General features: G+C 38.6%; 1 protein-coding gene across 1 annotated transcript in view; it reads left to right on the top strand.

Annotated features, from left to right (window-relative positions):
- The window catches only part of LOC133540959 (transducin-like enhancer protein 1), a 372555-nt gene that overhangs the window by 291799 nt on the left and 54919 nt on the right, over positions 1-25837 (top strand). Inside the window, exons 12-17 of the mRNA XM_061884044.1 lie at positions 2081-2231; positions 12392-12561; positions 17818-17894; positions 20243-20492; positions 24771-25018; positions 25099-25246. Coding sequence (XP_061740028.1) covers positions 2081-2231; positions 12392-12561; positions 17818-17894; positions 20243-20492; positions 24771-25018; positions 25099-25246 — 1044 coding nt within the window. The remainder of the gene's footprint in view (positions 1-2080; positions 2232-12391; positions 12562-17817; positions 17895-20242; positions 20493-24770; positions 25019-25098; positions 25247-25837) is intronic.

The raw sequence follows: 25837 nt of genomic DNA, 5'->3' as shown, positions 1-25837 counted from the left end.
GTTGGTTTTGTTCTTTCTACAAGTTGATGTTCATGCACATTTCTTTTTGTGCAGCAGTAATAAAACATGGTAACACTTGAGTATGGGGAACATATTCACCATTAATTATTGTTGCTTATTAACATGCAAATTAGTAACATATTGGCTCTTAACTAGTCATTATTATGTACTTATTAATGCCTAATTTGACATGGCATCATTATAACCCTAACCCTAACCAAATAACTCCAAATTAAGTCTTTGTTACTTAAAATATGTTCCCCTAGTGTCCAAAAACCTCTAAATTAAGTCTTTGCTACTTAGAATATTGTTGTGATCCGCTTCTCGGATACCATCCTTAGTTTGGTTTTCGAGTCTTTTTGGGATTTTCTGATTGTTTTGGACTCTTCCGGTGCTGAGTTTGTTTGTGCACTTCCTTGTTTGTTTTTGTCACCATGGTAACTTGATTTTCACCTGCCTTGTACGCACACCTGCTTTTCATTGGAGACTCTATTTAAGCCTGCCTTTTTCGTTTACTCGGCCTCGCCTCGTAGAACTTGTGTTACACGCAACCAGTGACGACTTTGTTTCTATGTTTTCGACTTGCTAGCTTTCGCGCTATGCCTAGTTTCTGTTTGTTTCCCTAGCTCCCATGCTAGTTCTTTTGGTTTGCCTTTTCTGCCTAGCACCAGTGTTTCTGTTTCTTAGCCTGTTGTTTGTTAAATAAATAATTTCTTCTTACTTTACGCTGTGTCCGAGCCCGATCTGCATCTTGGAAGAGCACCACCAACATCACGATGCCACGAAGTCGTTACAAATATGTTCTCTATACTAAAGTGTTACCAAAAACACATAACTTTGTCTTGAATAAAAAAAAAAAACATTTTATTTTTCACTAAGAAGGGTTCGGTGAATGCACATATGAAATTAATGAGGTTCGGTACCTCCAACAAGGTTAAGAACCACTGGTTTAGATGGAACACAGCAGGTATTACTGATTGCCGGGAAAAATATTCAAGTTGCAATTTTCATTTATTATAATTCTGAATCGATTCAGAAAGTAAAATGAATAAAAACACAACTTTTGAAAATATGTTTTTTTAAAGGGCAACTGCTCTTTTTTTCAGTGTTGCCTATCCTTCACAAACATTATGAGGGACAAGAACATTTATGTAGTTTTTCTTTTAAAGATGACGAAAAAAAGGCTTGAAAGATGCGGCTGGAAGAAATTCTTTGGCGCATTTATTTCTATTTCCATTGCAGCGCAGGTGATGTGAAGTAAATTATATTTATATAGCGCTTTTTCTCTCGTGACTCAAAGCTCTTTACATAGTGAAACCCAATATCGAAGTTCCATTTAAAGCAGTGTGGGTGGCACTGGGGGCAGGTGGGTAAAGTGTCTTGCCCAAGGACACAACGGCAGTGACTAGGATGGCGGAAGCGGGGATCGAACCTGGAACCCTCAAGAACCTGCACGGCCACTCTACCAACCGAGCAATACCACTATACACGTCTGACTTCTGGCAACAAATGTGTGTTCCTACTTCCAGAAACAAACGCGTGTGTGTTGTAGTCATGGCAGACTTGGTAACAGACAACTAACACAAACGAAGGAGTCACAACCTTGTCTTTTTGAAGCTGAACATACAGAGGATGAACTATTGCAAAAGCGAAGAGTGAGATCTTAGAGCTGACAGAATTTGACCGTTTTTGAATGCACTTTTGAATTGATTTAGCGGCAGAATGGATTCCTCCCATTAGTTGCATGTCTAGCCACCGAGAACGAGAACATTTTCACATGTTAGAATGAAAAAAATAATAATTTTGTTGTCTTGTCTCATTATGATTGTTTACGATGTGCAAACTGACATAAATAAGTAATAATACGAATATAATTTTATTTATATATGTAATTACATTTCTATTGTGCGTCTTTTTTTATGTTTGATATAATATTTTTAGTAGCTGTGTTATAAGGAAGTAAGCATTATTATTGTTATGGCGCCTCGACTACCTGCTCTCCTAATGTCACAGAGTCAATAGTTTTCTTCTCCCACTCTCTCTCCACAAGTTGCCCCCAATATGTCCTATTTGTCCACAGATGGATAAGTCCCAGTCGCCATTGTCCAAGTCCAGCACCCCATCCCCGTCCCAGCGTGAGGCTCTTACCCCGGGAGCTCCTGGAGCGCCCGGTCCCAGCACTTCCTGCCTCCGGCTGGTCAGCAAAGCGGCGTCTGCGGCAGACCCGCTTGGTGAGATTTCATGGATTGATGAGTCAGCAGTCTTGTCTTGCATGCCACATGTCCTCTTCTTCCCAACCTTTCCCTTTTTCTCATCACTTTTTAGCCTCTAACTTAGTTGACTACACATGTACCTTACAGAGGTTTTGGATAACTAGTAAGAAAGAATGACTTCACACATTGATCATCATGATACTTGTTAGTTTGGACTGAAGCGGCGCTGTCTTACATTGTCAACTATCTTACATTGTCAACTATCTCACATTGTCAACTATCTCACATTGTCAACTATCTTACATCGTCAACTATCTTACATCGTCAACTATCTCACATTGTCAACTATCTCACATTGTCAACTATCTCACATTGTCAACTATCTTACATTGTCAACCATCCTAATTGTCAACTATCTCACATTGTCAACTATCTTACATTGTCAACTATCTCACATTGTCAACTATCTCACATTGTCAACTATCTTACATTGTCAACTATCTTACATCGTCAACTATCTCACATTGTCAACTATCTCACATTGTCAACTATCTCACATTGTCAACTATCTTACATGGTCAACCATCCTAATTGTCAACTATCTCACATTGTCAACTATCTCACATTGTCAACTATCCTACATTGTCAACTATCTTACATTGTCAACTATCTTACATTGTCAACTATCTTACATTGTCAACTATCCTACATTGTCAACTATCTTACATTGTCATCTATCTTACATTGTCAACTATCCTACATTGTCAACTATCTCACATTGTCAACTATCTCACATTGTCAACTATCTTACATTGTCAACTATCTCACATTGTCATCTATCTCACATTGTCATCTATCTCACATTGTCATCTATCTTACATTGTCATCTATCTTACATTGTCAACTATCTCACATTGTCATCTATCTTACATTGTCAACTATCTTACATTGTCAACCACCCTACATTGTCAACTATCTTACATTGTCAACTATCCTACATTGTCAACTATCTCACATTCTCAACTATCTCACATTGTCAACTATCTTACATTGTCAACTATCTTACATTGTCAACCATCCTACGTTGTCAACTATCCTACATTGTCAACTATCTCACATTGTCAACTATCTTACATTGTCAACCATCCTAATTGTCAACTATCTCACATTGTCAACTATCTCACATTGTCAACTATCTTACATTGTCAACCATCCTAATTGTCAACTATCTCACATTGTGAACTATCTCACATTGTCAACTATCTTACATTGTCAACTATCTTACATTGTCAACTATCTCACATTGTCAACTATCTCACATTGTCAATTATCTTACATTGTATACTATCTTACATTGTCAACTATCTCACATTGTCAACTATCTCACATTGTCAACTATCTTACATTGTCAACCATCTTACATTGTCAACTATCTTACATTGTCAACTATCTTACATTGTCAACCATCCTACATTGTCAACTATCTTACATTGTCAACTATCTTACATTGTCAACCATCCTACATTGTCAACTATCTTACATTGTCAATTATCTCACATTGTCAACTATCTCACATTGTCAACTATCTCACATTGTCAACTATCTCACATTGTCAATTATCTTACATTGTATACTATCTTACATTGTCAACTATCTCACATTGTCAACTATCTCACATTGTCAACTATCTCACATTGTCAACTATCTCACATTGTCAACTATCTCACATTGTCAACTATCTTGCATTGTCAACTATCTTACATTGTCAACCATCCTACATTGTCAACTATCTTACATTGTTAACTATCTCACATTGTCAACTATCTCACATTGTCAACTATCTCACATTGTCAACTATCTTACATTGTCAACCATCCTACATTGTCAACTATCTTACATTGTCAACTATCTCACATTGTCAACTATCTCACATTGTCAACTATCTTACATTGTCAATTATCTCACATTGTCAACTATCTCACATTGTCAACTATCTCACATTGTCAACTATCTTACATTGTCAACCATCCTACATTGTCAACTATCTTACATTGTCTACTATCTCACATTGTCAACTATCTCACATTGTCAACTATCTCACATTGTCAACTATCTCACATTGTCAACTATCTCACATTGTCAACTATCTTACATTGTCAACCATCCTACATTGTCAACTATCTTACATTGTCAACTCTCTCACATTGTCAACTATCTCACATTGTCAACTATCTCACATTGTCAACTATCTTACATTGTCAACCATCTTACATTGTCAACTATCTTACATTGTCAACTATCTTACATTGTCAACCATCCTACATTGTCAACTATCTTACATTGTCAACTATCTTACATTGTCAACCATCCTACATTGTCAACTATCTTACATTGTCAATTATCTCACATTGTCAACTATCTCACATTGTCAACTATCTCACATTGTCAACTATCTCACATTGTCAATTATCTTACATTGTATACTATCTTACATTGTCAACTATCTCACATTGTCAACTATCTCACATTGTCAACTATCTCACATTGTCAACTATCTCACATTGTCAACTATCTCACATTGTCAACTATCTTGCATTGTCAACTATCTTACATTGTCAACCATCCTACATTGTCAACTATCTTACATTGTTAACTATCTCACATTGTCAACTATCTCACATTGTCAACTATCTCACATTGTCAACTATCTTACATTGTCAACCATCCTACATTGTCAACTATCTTACATTGTCAACTATCTCACATTGTCAACTATCTCACATTGTCAACTATCTTACATTGTCAATTATCTCACATTGTCAACTATCTCACATTGTCAACTATCTCACATTGTCAACTATCTTACATTGTCAACCATCCTACATTGTCAACTATCTTACATTGTCTACTATCTCACATTGTCAACTATCTCACATTGTCAACTATCTCACATTGTCAACTATCTCACATTGTCAACTATCTCACATTGTCAACTATCTTACATTGTCAACCATCCTACATTGTCAACTATCTTACATTGTCAACTATCTTACATTGTCAACCATCCTACATTGTCAACTATCTTACATTGTCAATTATCTCACATTGTCAACTATCTCACATTGGCAACTATCTCACATTGTCAACTATCTCACAGTGTCAACTATCTCACATTGTCAACTATCTCACATTGTCAATTATCTTACATTGTATACTATCTTACATTGTCAACTATCTCACATTGTCAACTATCTCACATTGTCAACTATCTTACATTGTCAACCATCTTACATTGTCAACTATCTTACATTGTCAACTATCTTACATTGTCAACCATCCTACATTGTCAACTATCTTACATTGTCAACTATCTCACATTGTCAACTATCTCACATTGTCAACTATCTTACATTGTCAACCATCCTACATTGTCAACTATCTTACATTGTCAATTATCTCACATTGTCAACTATCTCACATTGTCAACTATCTCACATTGTCAACTATCTCACATTGTCAATTATCTTACATTGTATACTATCTTACATTGTCAACTCTCTCACATTGTCAACTATCTCACATTGTCAACTATCTCACATTGTCAACTATCTCACATTGTCAATTATCTTACATTGTATACTATCTTACATTGTCAACTATCTCACATTGTCAACTATCTCACATTGTCAACTATCTTACATTGTCAACCATCTTACATTGTCAACTATCTTACATTGTCAACCATCCTACATTGTCAACTATCTTACATTGTCAACTATCTTACATTGTCAACTATCTTACATTGTCAACCATCCTACATTGTCAACTATCTCACATTGTCAACTATCTCACATTGTCAACTATCTCACATTGTCAACTATCTTACATTGTCAACCATCCTAATTGTCAACTATCTCACATTGTGAACTATCTCACATTGTCAACTATCTTACATTGTCAACTATCTTACATTGTCAACTATCTCACATTGTCAACTATCTCACATTGTCAATTATCTTACATTGTATACTATCTTACATTGTCAACTATCTCACATTGTCAACTATCTCACATTGTCAACTATCTTACATTGTCAACCATCTTACATTGTCAACTATCTTACATTGTCAACTATCTTACATTGTCAACCATCCTACATTGTCAACTATCTTACATTGTCAACTATCTTACATTGTCAACCATCCTACATTGTCAACTATCTTACATTGTCAATTATCTCACATTGTCAACTATCTCACATTGTCAACTATCTCACATTGTCAACTATCTCACATTGTCAATTATCTTACATTGTATATTATCTTACATTGTCAACTATCTCACATTGTCAACTATCTCACATTGTCAACTATCTCACATTGTCAACTATCTCACATTGTCAACTATCTCACATTGTCAACTATCTTGCATTGTCAACTATCTTACATTGTCAACCATCCTACATTGTCAACTATCTTACATTGTTAACTATCTCACATTGTCAACTATCTCACATTGTCAACTATCTCACATTGTCAACTATCTTACATTGTCAACCATCTTACATTGTCAACTATCTTACATTGTCAACCATCCTACATTGTCAACTATCTTACATTGTCAACTATCTTACATTGTCAACTATCTTACATTGTCAACCATCCTACATTGTCAACTATCTCACATTGTCAACTATCTCACATTGTCAACTATCTCACATTGTCAACTATCTTACATTGTCAACCATCCTAATTGTCAACTATCTCACATTGTGAACTATCTCACATTGTCAACTATCTTACATTGTCAACTATCTTACATTGTCAACTATCTCACATTGTCAACTATCTCACATTGTCAATTATCTTACATTGTATACTATCTTACATTGTCAACTATCTCACATTGTCAACTATCTCACATTGTCAACTATCTTACATTGTCAACCATCTTACATTGTCAACTATTTTACATTGTCAACTATCTTACATTGTCAACCATCCTACATTGTCAACTATCTTACATTGTCAACTATCTTACATTGTCAACCATCCTACATTGTCAACTATCTTACATTGTCAATTATCTCACATTGTCAACTATCTCACATTGTCAACTATCTCACATTGTCAACTATCTCACATTGTCAATTATCTTACATTGTATATTATCTTACATTGTCAACTATCTCACATTGTCAACTATCTCACATTGTCAACTATCTCACATTGTCAACTATCTCACATTGTCAACTATCTCACATTGTCAACTATCTTGCATTGTCAACTATCTTACATTGTCAACCATCCTACATTGTCAACTATCTTACATTGTTAACTATCTCACATTGTCAACTATCTCACATTGTCAACTATCTCACATTGTCAACTATCTTACATTGTCAACCATCCTACATTGTCAACTATCTTACATTGTCAACTATCTCACATTGTCAACTATCTCACATTGTCAACTATCTTACATTGTCAATTATCTCACATTGTCAACTATCTCACATTGTCAACTATCTCACATTGTCAACTATCTCACATTGTCAACTATCTTACATTGTCAACCATCCTACATTGTCAACTATCTTACATTGTCTACTATCTCACATTGTCAACTATCTCACATTGTCAACTATCTCACATTGTCAACTATCTCACATTGTCAACTATCTCACATTGTCAACTATCTTACATTGTCAACCATCCTACATTGTCAACTATCTTACATTGTCAACTATCTTACATTGTCAACCATCCTACATTGTCAACTATCTTACATTGTCAATTATCTCACATTGTCAACTATCTCACATTGTCAACTATCTCACATTGTCAACTATCTCACAGTGTCAACTATCTCACATTGTCAACTATCTCACATTGTCAATTATCTTACATTGTATACTATCTTACATTGTCAACTATCTCACATTGTCAACTATCTCACATTGTCAACTATCTTACATTGTCAACCATCTTACATTGTCAACTATCTTACATTGTCAACTATCTTACATTGTCAACCATCCTACATTGTCAACTATCTTACATTGTCAACTATCTCACATTGTCAACTATCTCACATTGTCAACTATCTTACATTGTCAACCATCCTACATTGTCAACTATCTTACATTGTCAATTATCTCACATTGTCAACTATCTCACATTGTCAACTATCTCACATTGTCAACTATCTCACATTGTCAATTATCTTACATTGTATACTATCTTACATTGTCAACTATCTCACATTGTCAACTATCTCACATTGTCAACTATCTCACATTGTCAACTATCTCACATTGTCAATTATCTTACATTGTATACTATCTTACATTGTCAACTATCTCACATTGTCAACTATCTCACATTGTCAACTATCTTACATTGTCAACCATCTTACATTGTCAACTATCTTACATTGTCAACCATCCTACATTGTCAACTATCTTACATTGTCAACCATCCTACATTGTCAACTATCTTACATTGTCAACTATCTTACATTGTCAACTATCTTACATTGTCAACCATCCTACATTGTCAACTATCTCACATTGTCAACTAGTTCACATTGTCAACTATCTCACATTGTCAACTATCTCACATTGTCAATTATCTTACATTGTATACTATCTTACATTGTCAACTATCTCACATTGTCAACTATCTCACATTGTCAACTATCTTACATTGTCAACCATCTTACATTGTCAACTATCTTACATTGTCAACCATCCTACATTGTCAACTATCTCACATTGTCAACTATCTCACATTGTCAACTATCTCACATTGTCAACTATCTCACATTGTCAATTATCCTACATTGTATACTATCTTACATTGTCAACTATCTCACATTGTCAACTATCTCACATTGTCAACTATCTTACATTGTCAACCATCTTACATTGTCAACTATCTTACATTGTCAACCATCCTACATTGTCAACTATCTTACATTGTCAACCATCCTACATTGTCAACTATCTTACATTGTCAACTATCTTACATTGTCAACTATCTTACATTGTCAACCATCCTACATTGTCAACTATCTCACATTGTCAACTATCTCACATTGTCAACTATCTTACATTGTCAACCATCTTACATTGTCAACTATGTCATGAACTTATTTTTAAATGATCCTTTTTCATTTTTATAAGTATAGGCCGTTTGCATGCTTATTTTAGCACGCTAATGTTTTTTGTTAGCTGTTCAGCAAATGTTTTATAGGTTTACACCTAAATATAGTGCATTTTAATACTTGGCACCATCTTAGAATTACATTAAGTTGTCCGATGTCATCATGTTAACATTTTGTGCTAGCCTTTTGGCAAAATGCCGACTTCGACCGACCTCGATGCAGAGGTTCAGATAGACGGCCCGTCAAAATTTCAGCGGAATGTTCCTAGTGTTTGTAAATATAGTGATAAGTTGTCCGAGATTTCCATGAGATCTTTTGAATTACTCCCATCTAAACTCTGAGTGTTCTGATCTGATACTGATATCAGTCCGATATCAATAGAGAAACAAGTATCGGCTAGCATGTAAAATGTTTGATTAATCTTTATTTGTGTGAAAGTCAGGTAACATCTAAATGTCCTACAAGAAGCACACAAGTTTTGCGTTTACCTGTATTTTAGTCAAGTCACTTACAGGAGGAAAACATACTAAGCTTTAGACTACTTGGGGCTAGCAGCTACACAACAGCTAAGCACACAATAGCACACAAACTAGACAATAAGTGACTTTAATTGAACAATATGGTAAGAGTGGAGATGTTCTTTGTTCTTGGGGAGCTGAAGCTCCTGTTTTCACCACCTGACAGACATGACAGGAAAACCTACTCAGTGGCCTCGTGGTTAGAGTGTCCGCCCCGAGATGGATAGGTTGTGAGTTCAAACCCTGGCCGAGTCATACCAAAGACTATAAAAATGGGACCCCTTACCTCCCTGCTTGGCCCTCAGCATCAAAGATTGGAATTGGGGGTTAAATCACCAAAAATTATCCCCGGGCGTGGCCACCGCTGCTGCTCACTGCTCCCCTCAGCTTCCAGGGGGTGATCTAGAGTGATGGGTCAAAACTACAATCGTTGGTACTTTAACTTTTAACTTTAATGTCCCTTGTTGCACATTTCCACTCAAATGTTCTTAGTCCTTCTTATTCTTCTGAACTGTTCTCTTATAACTATTGGCATGTTGATGTTTTAGCGGGGCGTGTCTCTTTGCCGCTCTCATCTAACCCTCAGGCCCTGACCAATCACAACAGGGTAGGCGTGGTCTTGGAGAAGGCTGTGGTATCACAGCGTTTTGGCCAAGAGGAGAAGAATGCAGATTTACCCTGTATATCACCTGATGTACAAACCCCGTTTCCATTTGAGTTGGGAAATTCTGTTAGATGTAAATATAAACGGAATACAATGATTTGCAAATCATTTTCAACCCATATTCAGTTGAATGCACTACAATGATGTTCGAACTCATAAACTTAATTTTTTTTCCCAAATAATAATTAACTTAGAATTTCATGGCTGCAACACGTGCCAAAGTAGTTGGGAAAGGGCATGTTCACCACTGTTTTACATCACCTTTTCTTTTAACAACACTCAATAAACGTTTGGGAACTTAGGAAAATAATTGTTGAAGCTTTGAAAGTGGAAATCTTTACCATTCTTGCTTGATGTACAGCTTAAGTTGTTCAACAGTCCAGGGTCTTGTCGTATTTTACGCTTCATAATGCGCCACACATTTTCGATGGGAGACATGTCTGGACTGCAGGCGGGCCAGGAAAGTACCCGCACTCTTTTACCACGAAACCACGTTGTTGTAACACGTGGCTTGGCATTGTCTTGCTGAAATAAGCAGGGGTGTCCATGATAACGTTGCTTGGATGACAACATATGTTGCTCCAAAACCTGTATGGACCATTCAGCATTAATGGTGCCTTCACAGATGTGTAAGTTACCCATGCCTTGGGCACTAATACACCCCCATACCATCACAGATGCTGGCTTTTGAACTTTGCGCCTATAACAATCCGGATGGTTATTTTCCTCTTTGTTCCGGAGGACACCACGTCCACAGTTTCCAAATATAATTTGAAATGTGGACTCCTCAGACCACAGAACACTTTTCCACTTTGCATCAGTCCATCTTAGGTGAGCTCGGGCTCAGCCAAGCTGGCGTCGTTTCAGGATATTGTTGATAAATGGGTTTGGCTTTGCATAGTAGAGTTTTAACTTGCACTTACAGATGTAGCGACCAACTGTAGTTACTGACAGTGGTTTTGTAAAGTGTTCCTGGGCCAATGTGGTGATATCCTTTACACACTGATGTCGGTTTTTGATGCAGTTCCGCCTGAGGGATCAAAGGTCCGTAATATCATCGCTTACGTGCAGTCATTTCTCCAGATTCTCTGAACCTTTTGATGATTATACTGACCGTAGATGGTAAAATCCCTAAATTCCTTGCAATAGCTCTTTGAGAAATGTTATTCTAAAACTGTTCGACAATTTGCTTACAAAGTGGTGACCCTCACCCCATCCTTGTTTGTGAATTACTTAGCATTTCATGGAAGCTGCTTTTATACCCAATCATGGCACCCAACTGTTCCCAATTAGCCTGCACACCTGTGGGATGTTCCAAATAAGTGTTTGATGAGCATTTCTCAACTTTATCAGTATTTATTGCCACCTTTCCCAACTTCTTTGTCACGTGTTGCTGGCATCACATTCTAAAGTTAATGATTATTTGCAAAAAAAAAAAATGTTTATCAGTTTGAACATCAAATATGTTTTCTTTGTAGCATATTTAACTGAATATGGGTTGAAAATGATTTGCAAATCATTGTATTTTGTTTATATTTACATCTAACACAATTTCCCAACTCACATGAAAACGGGGTTTGTATTTACCCTGTATATACCCTGATATATTTATATATATATTTACCCTGAATACAACCTGATCTATTTATATCTGATATCCTTTCTAAAGCCTCTGAGCAGGATACGACCCCTTTAACGTCTCCTAATATGGAATAAAGTGACTTTAGTTCCAAAATGTTGTTATCATCAGACCCTCTGTGACCGTGCTTGTGTGTTGTGTCCTCTCCCTCCCTCCCTCGATCTCTCCCTCCTCCTCCTCCCTCTCCCAGCGCTCCGCAGCCCCATGTCCGTGCCCCCCGCTTCCTTCCCGGCTCATTTTGGGGTGGTGTCCCACGCAGGACTGAATGGCGAGCTGGCCAGCCCAGGAGGCTTCGGCGGGGCTCTGACCCTCTCGCCCCAGATCAGTGCAGCGGCCAGCGCCTACTCCCGCAGCCCCCTGGTGAGTCCAGTGGAATCTGGTTCTAGCATGCAGACGACCAGAATTGTTTACAGTTTTTAATTTCATTAAAAAGGCTCGAAACGTTTCGGGCCATTCCACCAGATCAAACCCATTTGCGTCTCCAGGAAATAAAATTTAGGCTGTCAAATCATTTATAAACGCAGATTAGTCACAATTTATTTTAACCACTTATGCTCCTTAAAGGGGAACTGCACTCTTTGGGGACTTTTGTCCAACATTCACAATCCTTACTCCACAATATTTATGACTAGGACTTAACTTAACACAAGCAGGTCTTCAAGTTTTATTTGGGCATAAAAAACACACAAACTAATGCCATCTCTTGTCCTTTCTGTACATTTAGTTCTGCTCTCAAACATTACTAATCTAGTAGAGAATAAACTGCATTGCATCACAGGAAATTTCTCAAACAAAATGCTCAGACAAACATTTTATAAAGTGATGTCTGCAGACACAAGCATGATCTGATTGTATTCCACAGGACATATTTTAAGAGCCATTTCCTTCAATGCACTTTCCTTTTTCCCTGACTTTATTACTTTTATGCTCTTTCCTATCCCTCTATATCAGGGGTCGGCAACCCGCGGCTCCGGAGCCGCATGCAGCTCTTTGGCAGCTCTGATGCAGCTCAGCTGCACAATCGCCGACCCCCCAGATTGTTGCGGGGAGATTCCGGAATACAATGCCTCTCCCGGACATCACCCAGAGTCAACGTTCTCCAATTTTCAATCGGACAACAATATTAAGGGCGTGCCGTGATGATATTACTCTTAACGTCCTCTTGAACGTCATCGCGCCCGCCATTCACGGAATGCTATTTGCGTGTGCTCTGGATCGTCATCGCGCCCGCCATTCACGGAATGCTATGTGCGTGCCGACCGGACACATGCATTTCGCTGCTTCTATCGGCACATGTATGAGATTGCAAGGCATACTGGGTGACACAGAGTACACTGACGGTTGTGATATAAACAACTTTAACACTCCTATTAATATGCACCACATTGTGAACCCACACAAAAGAAGAATGACAAACACATTTCGGGAGAAAATCCTCACAGTAACACAACATAAACGCAACACAACAAATACCCAGAATCCTTTCCATCCATGACACAGCCGACTATGTTATACACCCCGTGAGTACCAAACCCCCGACCCCCTCCCTGCGTGGTTGAGGTGGGCGGGGTTTGGTGCTCACGGGTTGTATAACATAGTCAGGATTTGTCATGGATGCAAAGGATTCTGGGTATTTGTTGTGTTACTGTCAGGATTTTCTCCCGAAATGTGTTTGTCATTCTTCTTTTGTGTGGGTTCACAATGTGGCGCATATTAGTAGGAGTGTTAAAGTTGTTTGTATCACAACCGTCAGTGTACTCTGTGTCACCCAGTATGCCTTCCAGTCGTGTGCGTGCATCTGCGGAAGCCTCTCACAACATGTTGCTGGACTGGCAAGCAGTTTGTACATGTTGTAGAAGGTGTTTAAGGCAATGGCTTCATAGCATGCCTTTATTCTTGTCATCTGGGTGACCACCAGCAGATATTGGCCAGAATAGTTGCGGCTCCCATTGTCTTCCTCATTTTGTGAAACGGGTCGAAATGGCTCTTTGAGTGGTAAAGGTTGCCGACCCCTGCTCTATATAAATGACTGCAACAGCCAAGAACAGAACAGCAATACGGCATTTTCTGCTCAAACTCTACACTCTCACTTTATTCAATGCTACACTCAAGGTGCTTGACCCTGGTGTCAATTAAACCGCGAAGAAGAAAAAAAGATGTGACTTCATATGCGACCCTACTATAGAAAGACTTTCTCGATCCTTTAAAAGGCCTAAAGTTCCCCCAAAGAGTCGTTCCATGACCAGGGAGCAGCTCATCTGAAAGCTTTCTTTTCTAAAAACAATGTTGGTTGGCTTGATGAACAAACATGCTAGCAAATAGCATCCAATATCAAGAACGCTACTGGAACATCGCCAACTAGCAGTGGACGACAAACGACTAACAATGTTGTCAACAAAAGTAGCACAGATGAGTTAAACAACACTTTTGTGTCAACTGTGATTAAAGGAGTTTAATTCAAATTCAAAAGAGGGATTCATCTGATTTCAAAAAATGTGTTTAAAATACAACGTATTTGTTTTGTTCGGCACATTATTTGATTGCATATTTAATAAATAAAGTTTAAAAGATACATAGAAACCAGGCCTTCAGTGATGTCCCACTTCAATGATGACCTCTCAAAATCGCATCATGATGTCACCACATGACCATTGCTGGAGAAATACTACACAGCAGGGGTCACCAACCTTTTTGAAACCAAGAGCTACTTCTTGGGTACTGATTAATGCGAAGGGCTACCAGTTTGATACACACTTAAATAAATTGCCAGAAATAGCCAATTTGCTCAATTTACCTTTAATAAATAAATCTATATATATATAAAAAGAATGGGTATTTCTGTTTGTCATTCCGTCGTACATTTTTTTTCCTTTTACGGAAAGTTTTTTGTAGAGAATAAATGATGAAAAAAACACTTAATTGAACAGTTTAAAAGAGGAGAAAACAGGAAAAAAATGAAAATTTTATTTTGAAACATAGTTAATCTTCAATTTTGACTCTTTAAAATTCAAAATTCAACTGAAAAAAAGAAGAGAAAAACTAGCTAATTCGAATCTTTCTGAAAAATTTATGGAACATCATTAGTAATTTTTCCTGATTAATATTAATTTTAGAATTTTGATGACATGTTTTAAATAGGTTAAAATCCAATCTGCATTTTGTTAGAATATATAACAAATTGGACCAAACTATATTTCTAACAAAGACAAATCCTTATTTCTTCTAGATTTTCCAGAACAAAAATTTTAAAAGAAAATCAAAAGACTTTGAAATAAGATTTAAATTTGATTCTAAAGATTTTCTAGATTTGCCAGAATAATTTATTTTATTTTAATCATAATAAGTTTGAAGAAATATTTCACAAATATTCTTCGTTGAAAAAACAGAAGCTAAAATGAAGAATTAAATTAAAATGTATTTATTATTCTTTACGATAAAAAAAAAAAAACTTCAACATTGATTTAAATTGTCAGGAAGGAAGAGGAAGGAATTTAAAAGGTAAAAAGGTATATGTGTTTAAAAATCCCAAAATCATTTTTAATGTTGTATTTATTCTCTAAAATTGTCTTTCTGAAAGTTATAAGAAGCAAAATAAAGAAAATTAATGAATTTATTTAATAAACAAGTGAAGACCAAGTTTTTTCTTGGATTTTCAAATCCTATTTGAGTTTAATCTGTCTTAGAATTAAAAATGTCGAGCAGAGCGTCTTGCTGAAATAAACAGGGGCGTCCATGATAACGTTGCTTGAATGACAACATATGTTGCTCCAAAACCTGTATGTACCTTTCAGCATGAATGGTGCCTTCGCAGATGTGTAAATTAACCATGCCTTGGGCACTAATACACCCCCATACCATCATAGATGCTGCCTTTTGAACTTTGCGCCTATGACAATCCGGATGGTTCTTTTCCTCTTTGTTCCCAAGGACACAAATGTCCATAGTTTCCAAAAACAATTTGAAATGTGGACTCGTCAGTCCACAGAACACTTTTCCACTTTGCATCATTCCATCTTGGATGATCTCGGGCCCATAGTAGACCTTTAACTTGCACTTACAGATGTAGCGACAAACTTTATTTAGTGACAGTGGTTTTCTGAAGTCTTTCTGAGTCCATTTGGTGATATGCTATGGAGATTGATGTTGGTTTTTGATACAGTGCGTCTGAGGGATCGAAGATCACGGTCATTCGATGTTGGTTTCCGGCCATGCTGCTTACGTGGAGTGATTTCTCCAGATTCTCTGAACCTTTTGATGATATTATGGACTGTAGATGTTGAAATCCCTATATTTCTTGTAATTGCACTTTAAACGTTGTTTTTAAACTGTTTGACTATTTGCTCACGCAGTTGTGGACAAAGGAGGTGCACATTTTTTGGGAAGCTGTTTTTATACCCAATCATGGCACCCACCTGTTCCCAATTAGCCTGCACACCTGTGGGATGTTCCAAATAAGTGTTTGATGAGCTTTCCTCAACTTTATCAGTATTTATTGCCACCTCTCCCAACTTCTTTGTCACGTGTTGCTGCCATCAAAATCTAAAGTTAAGGATTATTTGCAAAAAAATACATTTTTATCAGTTTGAATATCAAAAATGTTGTCTTTGTAGCATATTCAACTGAATATGGGTTGAAAATGATTTGCAAATAATTGTATTCTGTTTATATTTACATCTAACACAATTTCCCAACTCATATGGAAACGGGGTTTGTATAAAACCTAAAGCAAGAGCACTGGAAGGAGCATAATGTGACACGAAGACAATATGAATACTTTGACATAATTAGGGAAAGTAAATAAAAAATTACTTTTATCTTTCATTATGATGATGATTCCTGGTGATCTTAGGCCAGCAGAGAAGATCTTGCTGGTCCTGACAACACACCACCGCTAGAAACTAATGCAACGTTCACACTGTAAGGATGTCCAATTCGGGTAGTTTTTAAAAAATCTGATCTTTTTGTGTAATCATTGGCTTTACAAAACAAAGGTGATGTCTAACGTGAATGCAAACTGACCCACGTGCAGAAATGACGTCACACGTGCTGCAGCGTTTACACAAGTAAACATGGCTCCGATTCTAGTACTAGGTCTCGCTCCTGGCACATTTGTGGCAATTTCAAGGATTTTGTGCAATCAAATACAAAAATAGTTTTTCTGAACTGATACATGGCGCACAGATGATGACGTAGGAAGAGGGCAGGCATTTTGGCTGTGGCAGTTTGTGGGACGTGTTGTGGTGGTCGACGGGTTAGAGACAGGAGTGTTGGAACATTATTTTGAGTTCCTAAAACATTATGTGCTCATTTATCAACTATTAATTTTACAACACTCTCTTTTGGTGAAGAATTATAACCCTTCTATCACTATTTTAATGACGTATTGGTCGGATGAAGGCCACCGGAGCGTTGACATTGGCTACATCACTGATTTATATGAAAGAGGCTTGTGTCGCCCTTGAAAAATTCAGAATGTACTGTTCACACTGACAAGAAAAAATCACATTCAGGTCACATATGGGGAACAAAAATTGGAATTGACCCACAGTGTGAACGAGACCTATCAGCGCTGTTGACTATGATTTGATTGTTTTTTTGTTCCCTAACATCCGCCAGGTGGCTTATGACTCTCGGCCTCACCTGAGGGCCTCGGGCCTGTCGTCCTCTCTGCCGGGGTCATCTGCTGGCAAACCGTGAGTTTTTCTTTCTGTTTACTTAATGACATCCTACACAAGTCTTCTATCCCCCCATGAACTTTCACTCAGCGTACACCCAGTGTTGTTACAGTATACTGTACGTCTGCACACATACATATACCATACTTGCCAACCCTCCCGGATTTTCCGGGAGACTCCCGAAGTTCAGCGCCTCTCCCGAAAACCACCCGGGACAAATTATCTCCTGAAAATCTCCCAAAATTCAGGCGGAGCTGGAGGCCACGCCCCCTGCAGCTCCATGCGGACCTGAGTGACATGTAAAAACAGTGTGTCTGCCCATCCATCCATCCATTTTTTACCGCTTATTCCCTTTTGGGGTCGCGGGGGGCGCTGGCGCCTATCTCAGCTACAATCGGGCGGAAGGCGGGGTACACCCTGGACAAGCCACCACCTCATCTCAGCTACAATCGGGCGGAAGGCGGGGTACACCCTGGACAAGTCGCCACCTCATCGCAGGGCCAACAGATAGACAGACAACATTCACACACTAGGGCCAATTTTAGTGTTGCCAATCAACCTATCCCCAGGTGCATGTCTTTGGAAGTGGGAGGAAGCCGGAGTACCCGGAGGGAACCCACGCATTCACGGGGAGAACATGCAAACTCCACACAGGAAGATCCCGAGCCTGGATTTGAACCCAATGACGTTAAAACTGTAGAATGTTCGAATGCGAATTCTTGGTTTCTTATGTGGGTTTAGTCTTAGGCAGTTTCATTAACGTCCTCCCAGCGCGGTAAAACAACACACAACAACAGCAGTCCGTTTTGGTCTACCGTAAAGCAGTTTGTCTGCCAAACAGCAATGATGTGACACTCTTAAACAGGAAAATACTGCCATCTACTGTATATGCATGTGGTTAGTAAAACAAGGATGGATAATTCAACCCTTAACTCAACAATGAGTAGATGAGCGTTATGTGTGTGTGTGTATATGTGTAAATAAATGAACACTGAAATTCAAGTGTTTCTTTTATATATATATATATATATATATATATATACATACATACGTACGTACGTGTGTGTGTGTGTGTGTGTGTGTGTGTGTGTGTGTGTGTGTGTGTGTGTGTGTGTGTGTGTGTGTGTGTGTGTGTGTGTGTGTGTGTGTGTGTGTGTGTGTGTGTGTGTGTGTGTGTGTGTGTATGTATATATATATATATATATACATACATACATGTATATATACATACATACATGTGTATATATATATGTCTAAATAAACATATATGTATGTATATATATATGTATGTATATATATATATATATATATATATATATATATATATACATATATATGTATATATAATAAAATATATATACACATACATAATTATACTATATATATAGCTAGAATTCACTGAAAGTCAAGTATTTCTTATATATATATATATATATATATATATATATATATATATATATAATGTATGTATGTATATGTATATATATGTGTATGTATATATATATATATATGTGTGTATGTATGTATATGTATATATATGTGTATGTATATATATATATATGTGTGTATGTATGTATATATCTGTATGTATGTATATATGTATGTATACATATGTGTGTATGTATATATATATATATATATCAATATATGTATATATATATGTATGTATATGTATATATGTGTGTATGTGTATATATGTGTGTATGTATATATATATGTATATATATGTATGTATGTATATATATGTGTGTATGTATGTATATATATATATATATATATATATGTATGTATGTATATGTATATATATATGTATGTATATGTATATATATATATGTATGTATATATATATGTATGTATGTATGTATACATGTATGTATGTATATATATATGTATGTATGTATGTATACATGTATGTATGTATATATATATATTTGTATGTATGTATATATATATGTATGTATATATATATTTGTATGTATGTATATATATATGTATATATACTCCTCACCTCTTAACCACACCCCGAACCACGCCCCGCCCGCCCCCAACCACGCACACATGCATATACTGTGTGTGCACACATGCATATACTGAATTTGTGCGCACACAGTACACAACCTTCTTCGCCATCTTCCATATTCTGCAGGATATACTGCTGTAGAAATAACAATAACACTGTTCTTGTCTGGGTTACACTCCCAACATTGCCACCATATACATCCTGCACTAGCAATGCTCATTGACTGTGCTTTGAAGGGCAGTGTGCTTCTGTGCTGCTCCTTGCCCGACTTATTTTTACTCTTCAACCTCAACTGTCGCCTCACTGCCTCTACTCGCTTCTATGTTTCACATTGTGGTGTGCGCAGGGCCTACTCCTTCCACGTGAGCGCGGACGGGCAAATGCAGCCGGTGCCCTTCCCCCCCGACGCCCTGCTGGGCCCGGGCATCCCTCGCCACGCCCGGCAGATCCACAGCCTGAGCCACGGCGAGGTGGTGTGCGCCGTCACCATCAGCGCCTCCACACGCCACGTCTACACGGGAGGCAAAGGCTGCGTCAAGGTGTGGGACATCAGCCAGCCCGGCACCAAGAGTCCCATGGCCCAGCTCGACTGTCTGGTACTTCCTCTACATATATTACTATTATTATCATCATCACATCCTCGCATTTTATTATTACATCTTCATATTATTGTCATATGCACACATTAACAAATATTATTACATCTTCATATTATTGTAATTTACACACATAAACAAATATCATTTCATCTTCATATTACTATTATATACACATATTAGCAAATATTATTACCTCTTCATATTATTATCACATATGCACATTAGCAAGTTGCTCAAACTCGCTGATCAAAATGTTTATATGAATATTTACCTTAAGATTTGTGAATGTATGAAAGTGTTATCATTATAGTTAAATACAAACAAATTATAACAGTGAAGTGAAGTGAATTATATTTGTATAGCGCTTTTCTCTAGTGACTCAAAGCGCTTTACATAGTGAAACCCAATATCTAAGTTACATTTAAACCAGTGTGGGTGACACTGGGAGCAGGTGGGTAAAGTGTCTTGCTCAAGGACACAACGGCAGTGACTAGGATGGCGGAAGCGGGAATCGAACCTGCAACCCTCAAGTTGCTGACACGGCCGCTCTACCAACCGAGCTATACAGCAGCAGAATGTAAATAAAACAAAATGGAAAAAAACATTTTGACAAACTAATATATTCTTTTACCAATTAATTTCCTTACATCTCTGGACAAAGTAAACAGGAAAGGGTACCGTTCACATTTGAACTGATACGGTACCAATTACCGGTACCGACGAATCGATACTGGTACTTAACAGCGCCATTTTTCTGTACTTTTTTGTGTGTTGTTAAATATTGTTTGTTTATAAAATTCTATCTTTTATGGTAACATGTAAAAATGAGCTGATTATGATAACTGCGCAGTCCAATACGTTTGAGTCTCATTTGCAATGCAGTTGCACTGCCAAGGCACTAGATGGCACTACTGGACAGGCTATCTATGGCAATGTTCTCTAATTCGGAAGTAGCTTTTCCAGGAACCTTAATGTGTTATGTTGCGCCCTACAAAGTGTTTATACTGCAAGTATTGTACTCCTTACACACCAGCTGTTTGATTGTAAGTTTCATTGATACTTTTTCATTAGTAGATTGCAGAGTTCAGTACATATTCCGCACATTTGACCACTAAAAGGTAGCACCCCAATAAGTTTTTCAACTTGTTTAAGTCGGGGTCCACGTAAATCAATTCATGGTAAATCATCTTAGTTGTATTTTTCGTTACCAAATTTCGAGGCGTAGAAATCGCTGCGTAAAATCGCTAATGCTGAAAGTAGTCTTTCAATGGAAAATCCATTGTAAGCTAGCATGAAGCTAGTTCCTTTTGGAAGAGTGGCGCACTTACTTTGTTCGAGGGTTTTCTACCAAGGAAACTTGCTGTGTTGGTGTGAAAAATTGCAACATTGCTTTGAGGGAATTTGGCTGAGTGCTGCTTGACTGAGTGTTTACCTGAGTCGGTGTTTAGTCTGCAACATGACTGAGTGTTTACGTGAGTCGGTGTTTAGTCTGCAACGTGACTGAGTATTTAGGTGAGTCTGTGTTTAGTCTACAACGTGACTATTTACGTCAGTCGGTGTTTAGTCTGCAATATGACTGAGTATTTACGTGAGTTGGTGTTTAGTCTGCAACATGACTGAGTATTTACGTGAGTCGGTGTTTTGTCTGCAACGTGACTGAGTATTTACGTGAGTCTGTGTTTAGTCTGCAACGTGACTATTTACGTCAGTCTGTGTTTAGTCTGCAATATGACTGAGTATTTACGTGAGTTGGTGTTTAGTCTGCAACATGACTGATTGTTTACGTGAGTCTGTGTTTAGTCTGCAACATGACTGAGTGTTTACGTGAGTCGGTGTTTAGTCTGCAACATGACTGAGTGTTTACGTGAGTCGGTGTTTATTCTGCAACATGACTGAGTGTTTACATGAGTCGGTGTTAAGTCTGCAACATGACTGAGTGTTTACGTGAGTCAATGTTTAGTCTGCAACATGACTGAGTGTTTACGTGAGTCTGTGTTTAGTCTGCAATATGACTGAGTGTTTACGTGAGTCTGTGTTTAGTCTGCAATATGACTGAGTATTTACGTGAGTCGGTGTTTAGTCTGCAACGTGACTGATTGTTTACGTGAGTCGGTGTTTAGTCTGCAACATGACTGAGTGTTTACGTGAGTCGGTGTTTAGTCTGCAACATGACTGAGTGTTTACGTGAGTCGGTGCTTAGTCATCAACATGACAGAGTGTTTACGTGAGTCTGTGTTTAGTCTGCAACATGACTATTTACGTCAGTCGGTGTTTAGTCTGCAATATGACTGAGTATTTACGTGAGTTGGTGTTTAGTATGCAACGTGACTGATTGTTTACGTTAGTCGGTGTTTAGTCTGCAACATGACTGAGTGTTTACGTGAGTCGGTGTTTAGTCTGCAACATGACTGAGTGTTTACGTGAGTCGGTGTTTATTCTGCAACATGACTGAGTGTTTACATGAGTCGGTGTTAAGTCTGCAACATGACTGAGTGTTTACGTGAGTCAATGTTTAGTCTGCAACATGACTGAGTGTTTACGTGAGTCTGTGTTTAGTCTGCAACATGACTGAGTGTTTACGTGAGTCAATGTTTAGTCTGCAACATGACTGAGTGTTTACGTGAGTCAATGTTTAGTTTGCAACATGACTGAGTGTTTACGTGAGTCGCCGTTTAGTCTGCAAGGAGACTGAGTCATTACGTGAGTCGGCGTTCAGTCTGCAACATGACTGAGTGTTTACGTGAGTCGGTGTTTAGTCTGCAACATGACTGAGTGTTTACGTGAGTCAATGTTTAGTCTGCAACATGACTGAGTGTTTACGTGAGTCGGTGTTTAGTCTGCAACATGACTGAGTGTTTACGTGAGTCAATGTTTAGTCTGCAACATGACTGAGTGTTTACGTGAGTCGGTGTTTAGTCTGCAACATGACTGAGTGTTTACGTGAGTCGGTGTTTAGTCTGCAACATGACTGAGTGTTTACGTGAGTCGGTGTTTAGTCTGCAACATGACTGAGTGTTTACGTGAGTCTGTGTTTAGTCTGCAACGTGACTGAGTATTTACGTGAGTCGGTGTTTAGTCTGCAACATGACTGAGTGTTTACGTGAGTCTGTGTTTAGTCTGCAAAGTGACTGAGTATTTACGTGAGTCGTTGTTTAGTCTGCAACGTGACTATTTACGTGAGTCGGTGTTTAGTCTGCAACGTGACTGAGTATTTACGTGAGTCAGCGTTTAGTCTGCAACATGACTGAGTGTTTACGTGAGTCGGTGTTTAGTCTGCAACATGACTGAGTGTTTACGTGAGTCTGTGTTTAGTCTGCAACGTGACTGAATGTTTACTTGAGTCGGTGTTTAGTCTGCAACATGACTGAGTGTTTACGTGAGTCCGTGTTTTGTCTGCAACATGACTGAGTGTTTACATGAGTCTGTGTTTAGTTTGCAACATGACTGAGTGTTTACGTGAGTCTGCGTTTAGTCAGCAACATGACTGAGTGTTTACGTGAGTCGGTGTTTAGTCTGCAACATGACTGAGTGTTTACGTGAGTCGGTGTTTAGTCTGCAACGTGACTGAGTGTTTACGTGAGTCGCCGTATAGTCTGCAAGGAGACTGAGTCATTACGTGAGTCTGCGTTTAGTCTACAACATGACTGAGTGTTTACGTGAGTCTGCGTTTAGTCTGCAACATGACTGAGTGTTTACATGAGTCGGCGTTTAGTTTGCAACATGACTGAGTATTTACTTTGTCGGTGTTTAGTCTGCAACGTGACTGAGTATTTACGTGAGTCAGTGTTTAGTCTGCAACGTGACTGAGTGTTTACGTGAGTCGGTGTTTAGTCTGCAACATGACTGAGTGTTTACGTGAGTCGGTGTTTAGTCTGCAACATGACTGAGTATTTACGTGAGTCAATGTTTAGTCTGCAACATGACTGAGTATTTACTTTGTCGGTGTTTAGTCTGCAACGTGACTGAGTATTTACGTGAGTCGGTGTTTAGTCTGCAACGTGACTGAGTGTTTACGTGAGTCCGTGTTGAGTCTGCAAGCGGATGTGACGTGCAACAAAGGTATCAAATATGTCACAGTTTGATTTGACCTGGATCAGTAGCCAGCAGTACAGATGGAAAAGGGTGGATGTCACTCAGAACAGTAACTTGCTACCTATCATAACAAGTCGATATGCAGACAACTGCTTATGTCAACGTGAGTCTGCCAGTCCAAGAGTAGTCGACATAAACGGGTCCACCGAATCTAACCCCTTACTGTCCCTCATGTCCAAGCAGAACAGAGACAACTACATCCGCTCCTGCAAGATCCTCCCCGACGGGCGCACCTTGATCGTGGGCGGCGAGGCCAGCACGCTGTCCATCTGGGATCTGGCCACGCCCACCCCTCGCATCAAGGCGGAGCTGACGTCGTCGGCCCCGGCCTGCTACGCCCTGGCCATCTCGCCCGACAACAAGGTGTGCTTCTCCTGCTGCAGCGACGGCAACATCGTGGTCTGGGACCTGCACAACCAGACCTTAGTCAGGTAGGACGCCCTCTCCCGAACCAGCCTGCCCCCGAGACTGGATACATTATACGTGGTGTGTGGTGTGTTGTGGCCCACAGGCAGTTCCAGGGCCACACGGACGGAGCCAGCTGCATCGACATCTCCAACGACGGCACCAAGCTGTGGACGGGAGGACTGGACAACACCGTGCGCTGCTGGGACCTCCGGGAGGGACGCCAGCTGCAGCAGCATGACTTCACCTCCCAGGTACACTTAAACCTCAGTCCTGTTAGGGCAGAGGTGTGGTGGATGGCCTAAAGCTTAAACAGCAAACAAAGTGGTTTTAGTACAAAAGGTTTACTTACCCATATTCAAAAGTACAAGTTGGATTGAATTGCCAATGCAAACAGACAGCATCCTCCGAAGGATCCAGAATCAAATATTGGTCTACTGGCTTTTTATGTTTCCCTCATGTGTCAAGGTGTCGTTGTTTTGCAACTGCTTGCTCCAAAACAACTGTGGATCCCTTAGTCATAACAAAAACTCAAAACATTTTGTAGAATTGTTAGAGCGACCACAAATTCAACTTTCCACTACAAATGCTCTTCCAGTGATTCGGAGGCTTTTAGATAGACTTTCTTTTTGGAATAAAACCGACACAAAATATGGTATAAAGGTCAGAAATTCCACTACAGGGGTTGGCAACCCGCGGCTCTTTGACCACTCTGATGTGGCTCAGCCGCATGCTTGCCGACTGCCCGGAGAAGTCTGGTAGATTTCCAGGTTTCAGTGCCTCTACCAGAAATCTCCCAGGTTAACATTTTTCGATTTTCACCCAGACATCAACTTACATCATGT

This window comes from Nerophis ophidion, linkage group LG22 (assembly GCF_033978795.1).
Source record: "Nerophis ophidion isolate RoL-2023_Sa linkage group LG22, RoL_Noph_v1.0, whole genome shotgun sequence".
Taxonomy (NCBI): Eukaryota; Metazoa; Chordata; class Actinopteri; order Syngnathiformes; family Syngnathidae; genus Nerophis; species Nerophis ophidion.
The sequence above is the reverse complement of the archived record's forward strand: the minus strand, read 5'-3'. Positions and strand labels throughout refer to the sequence as shown.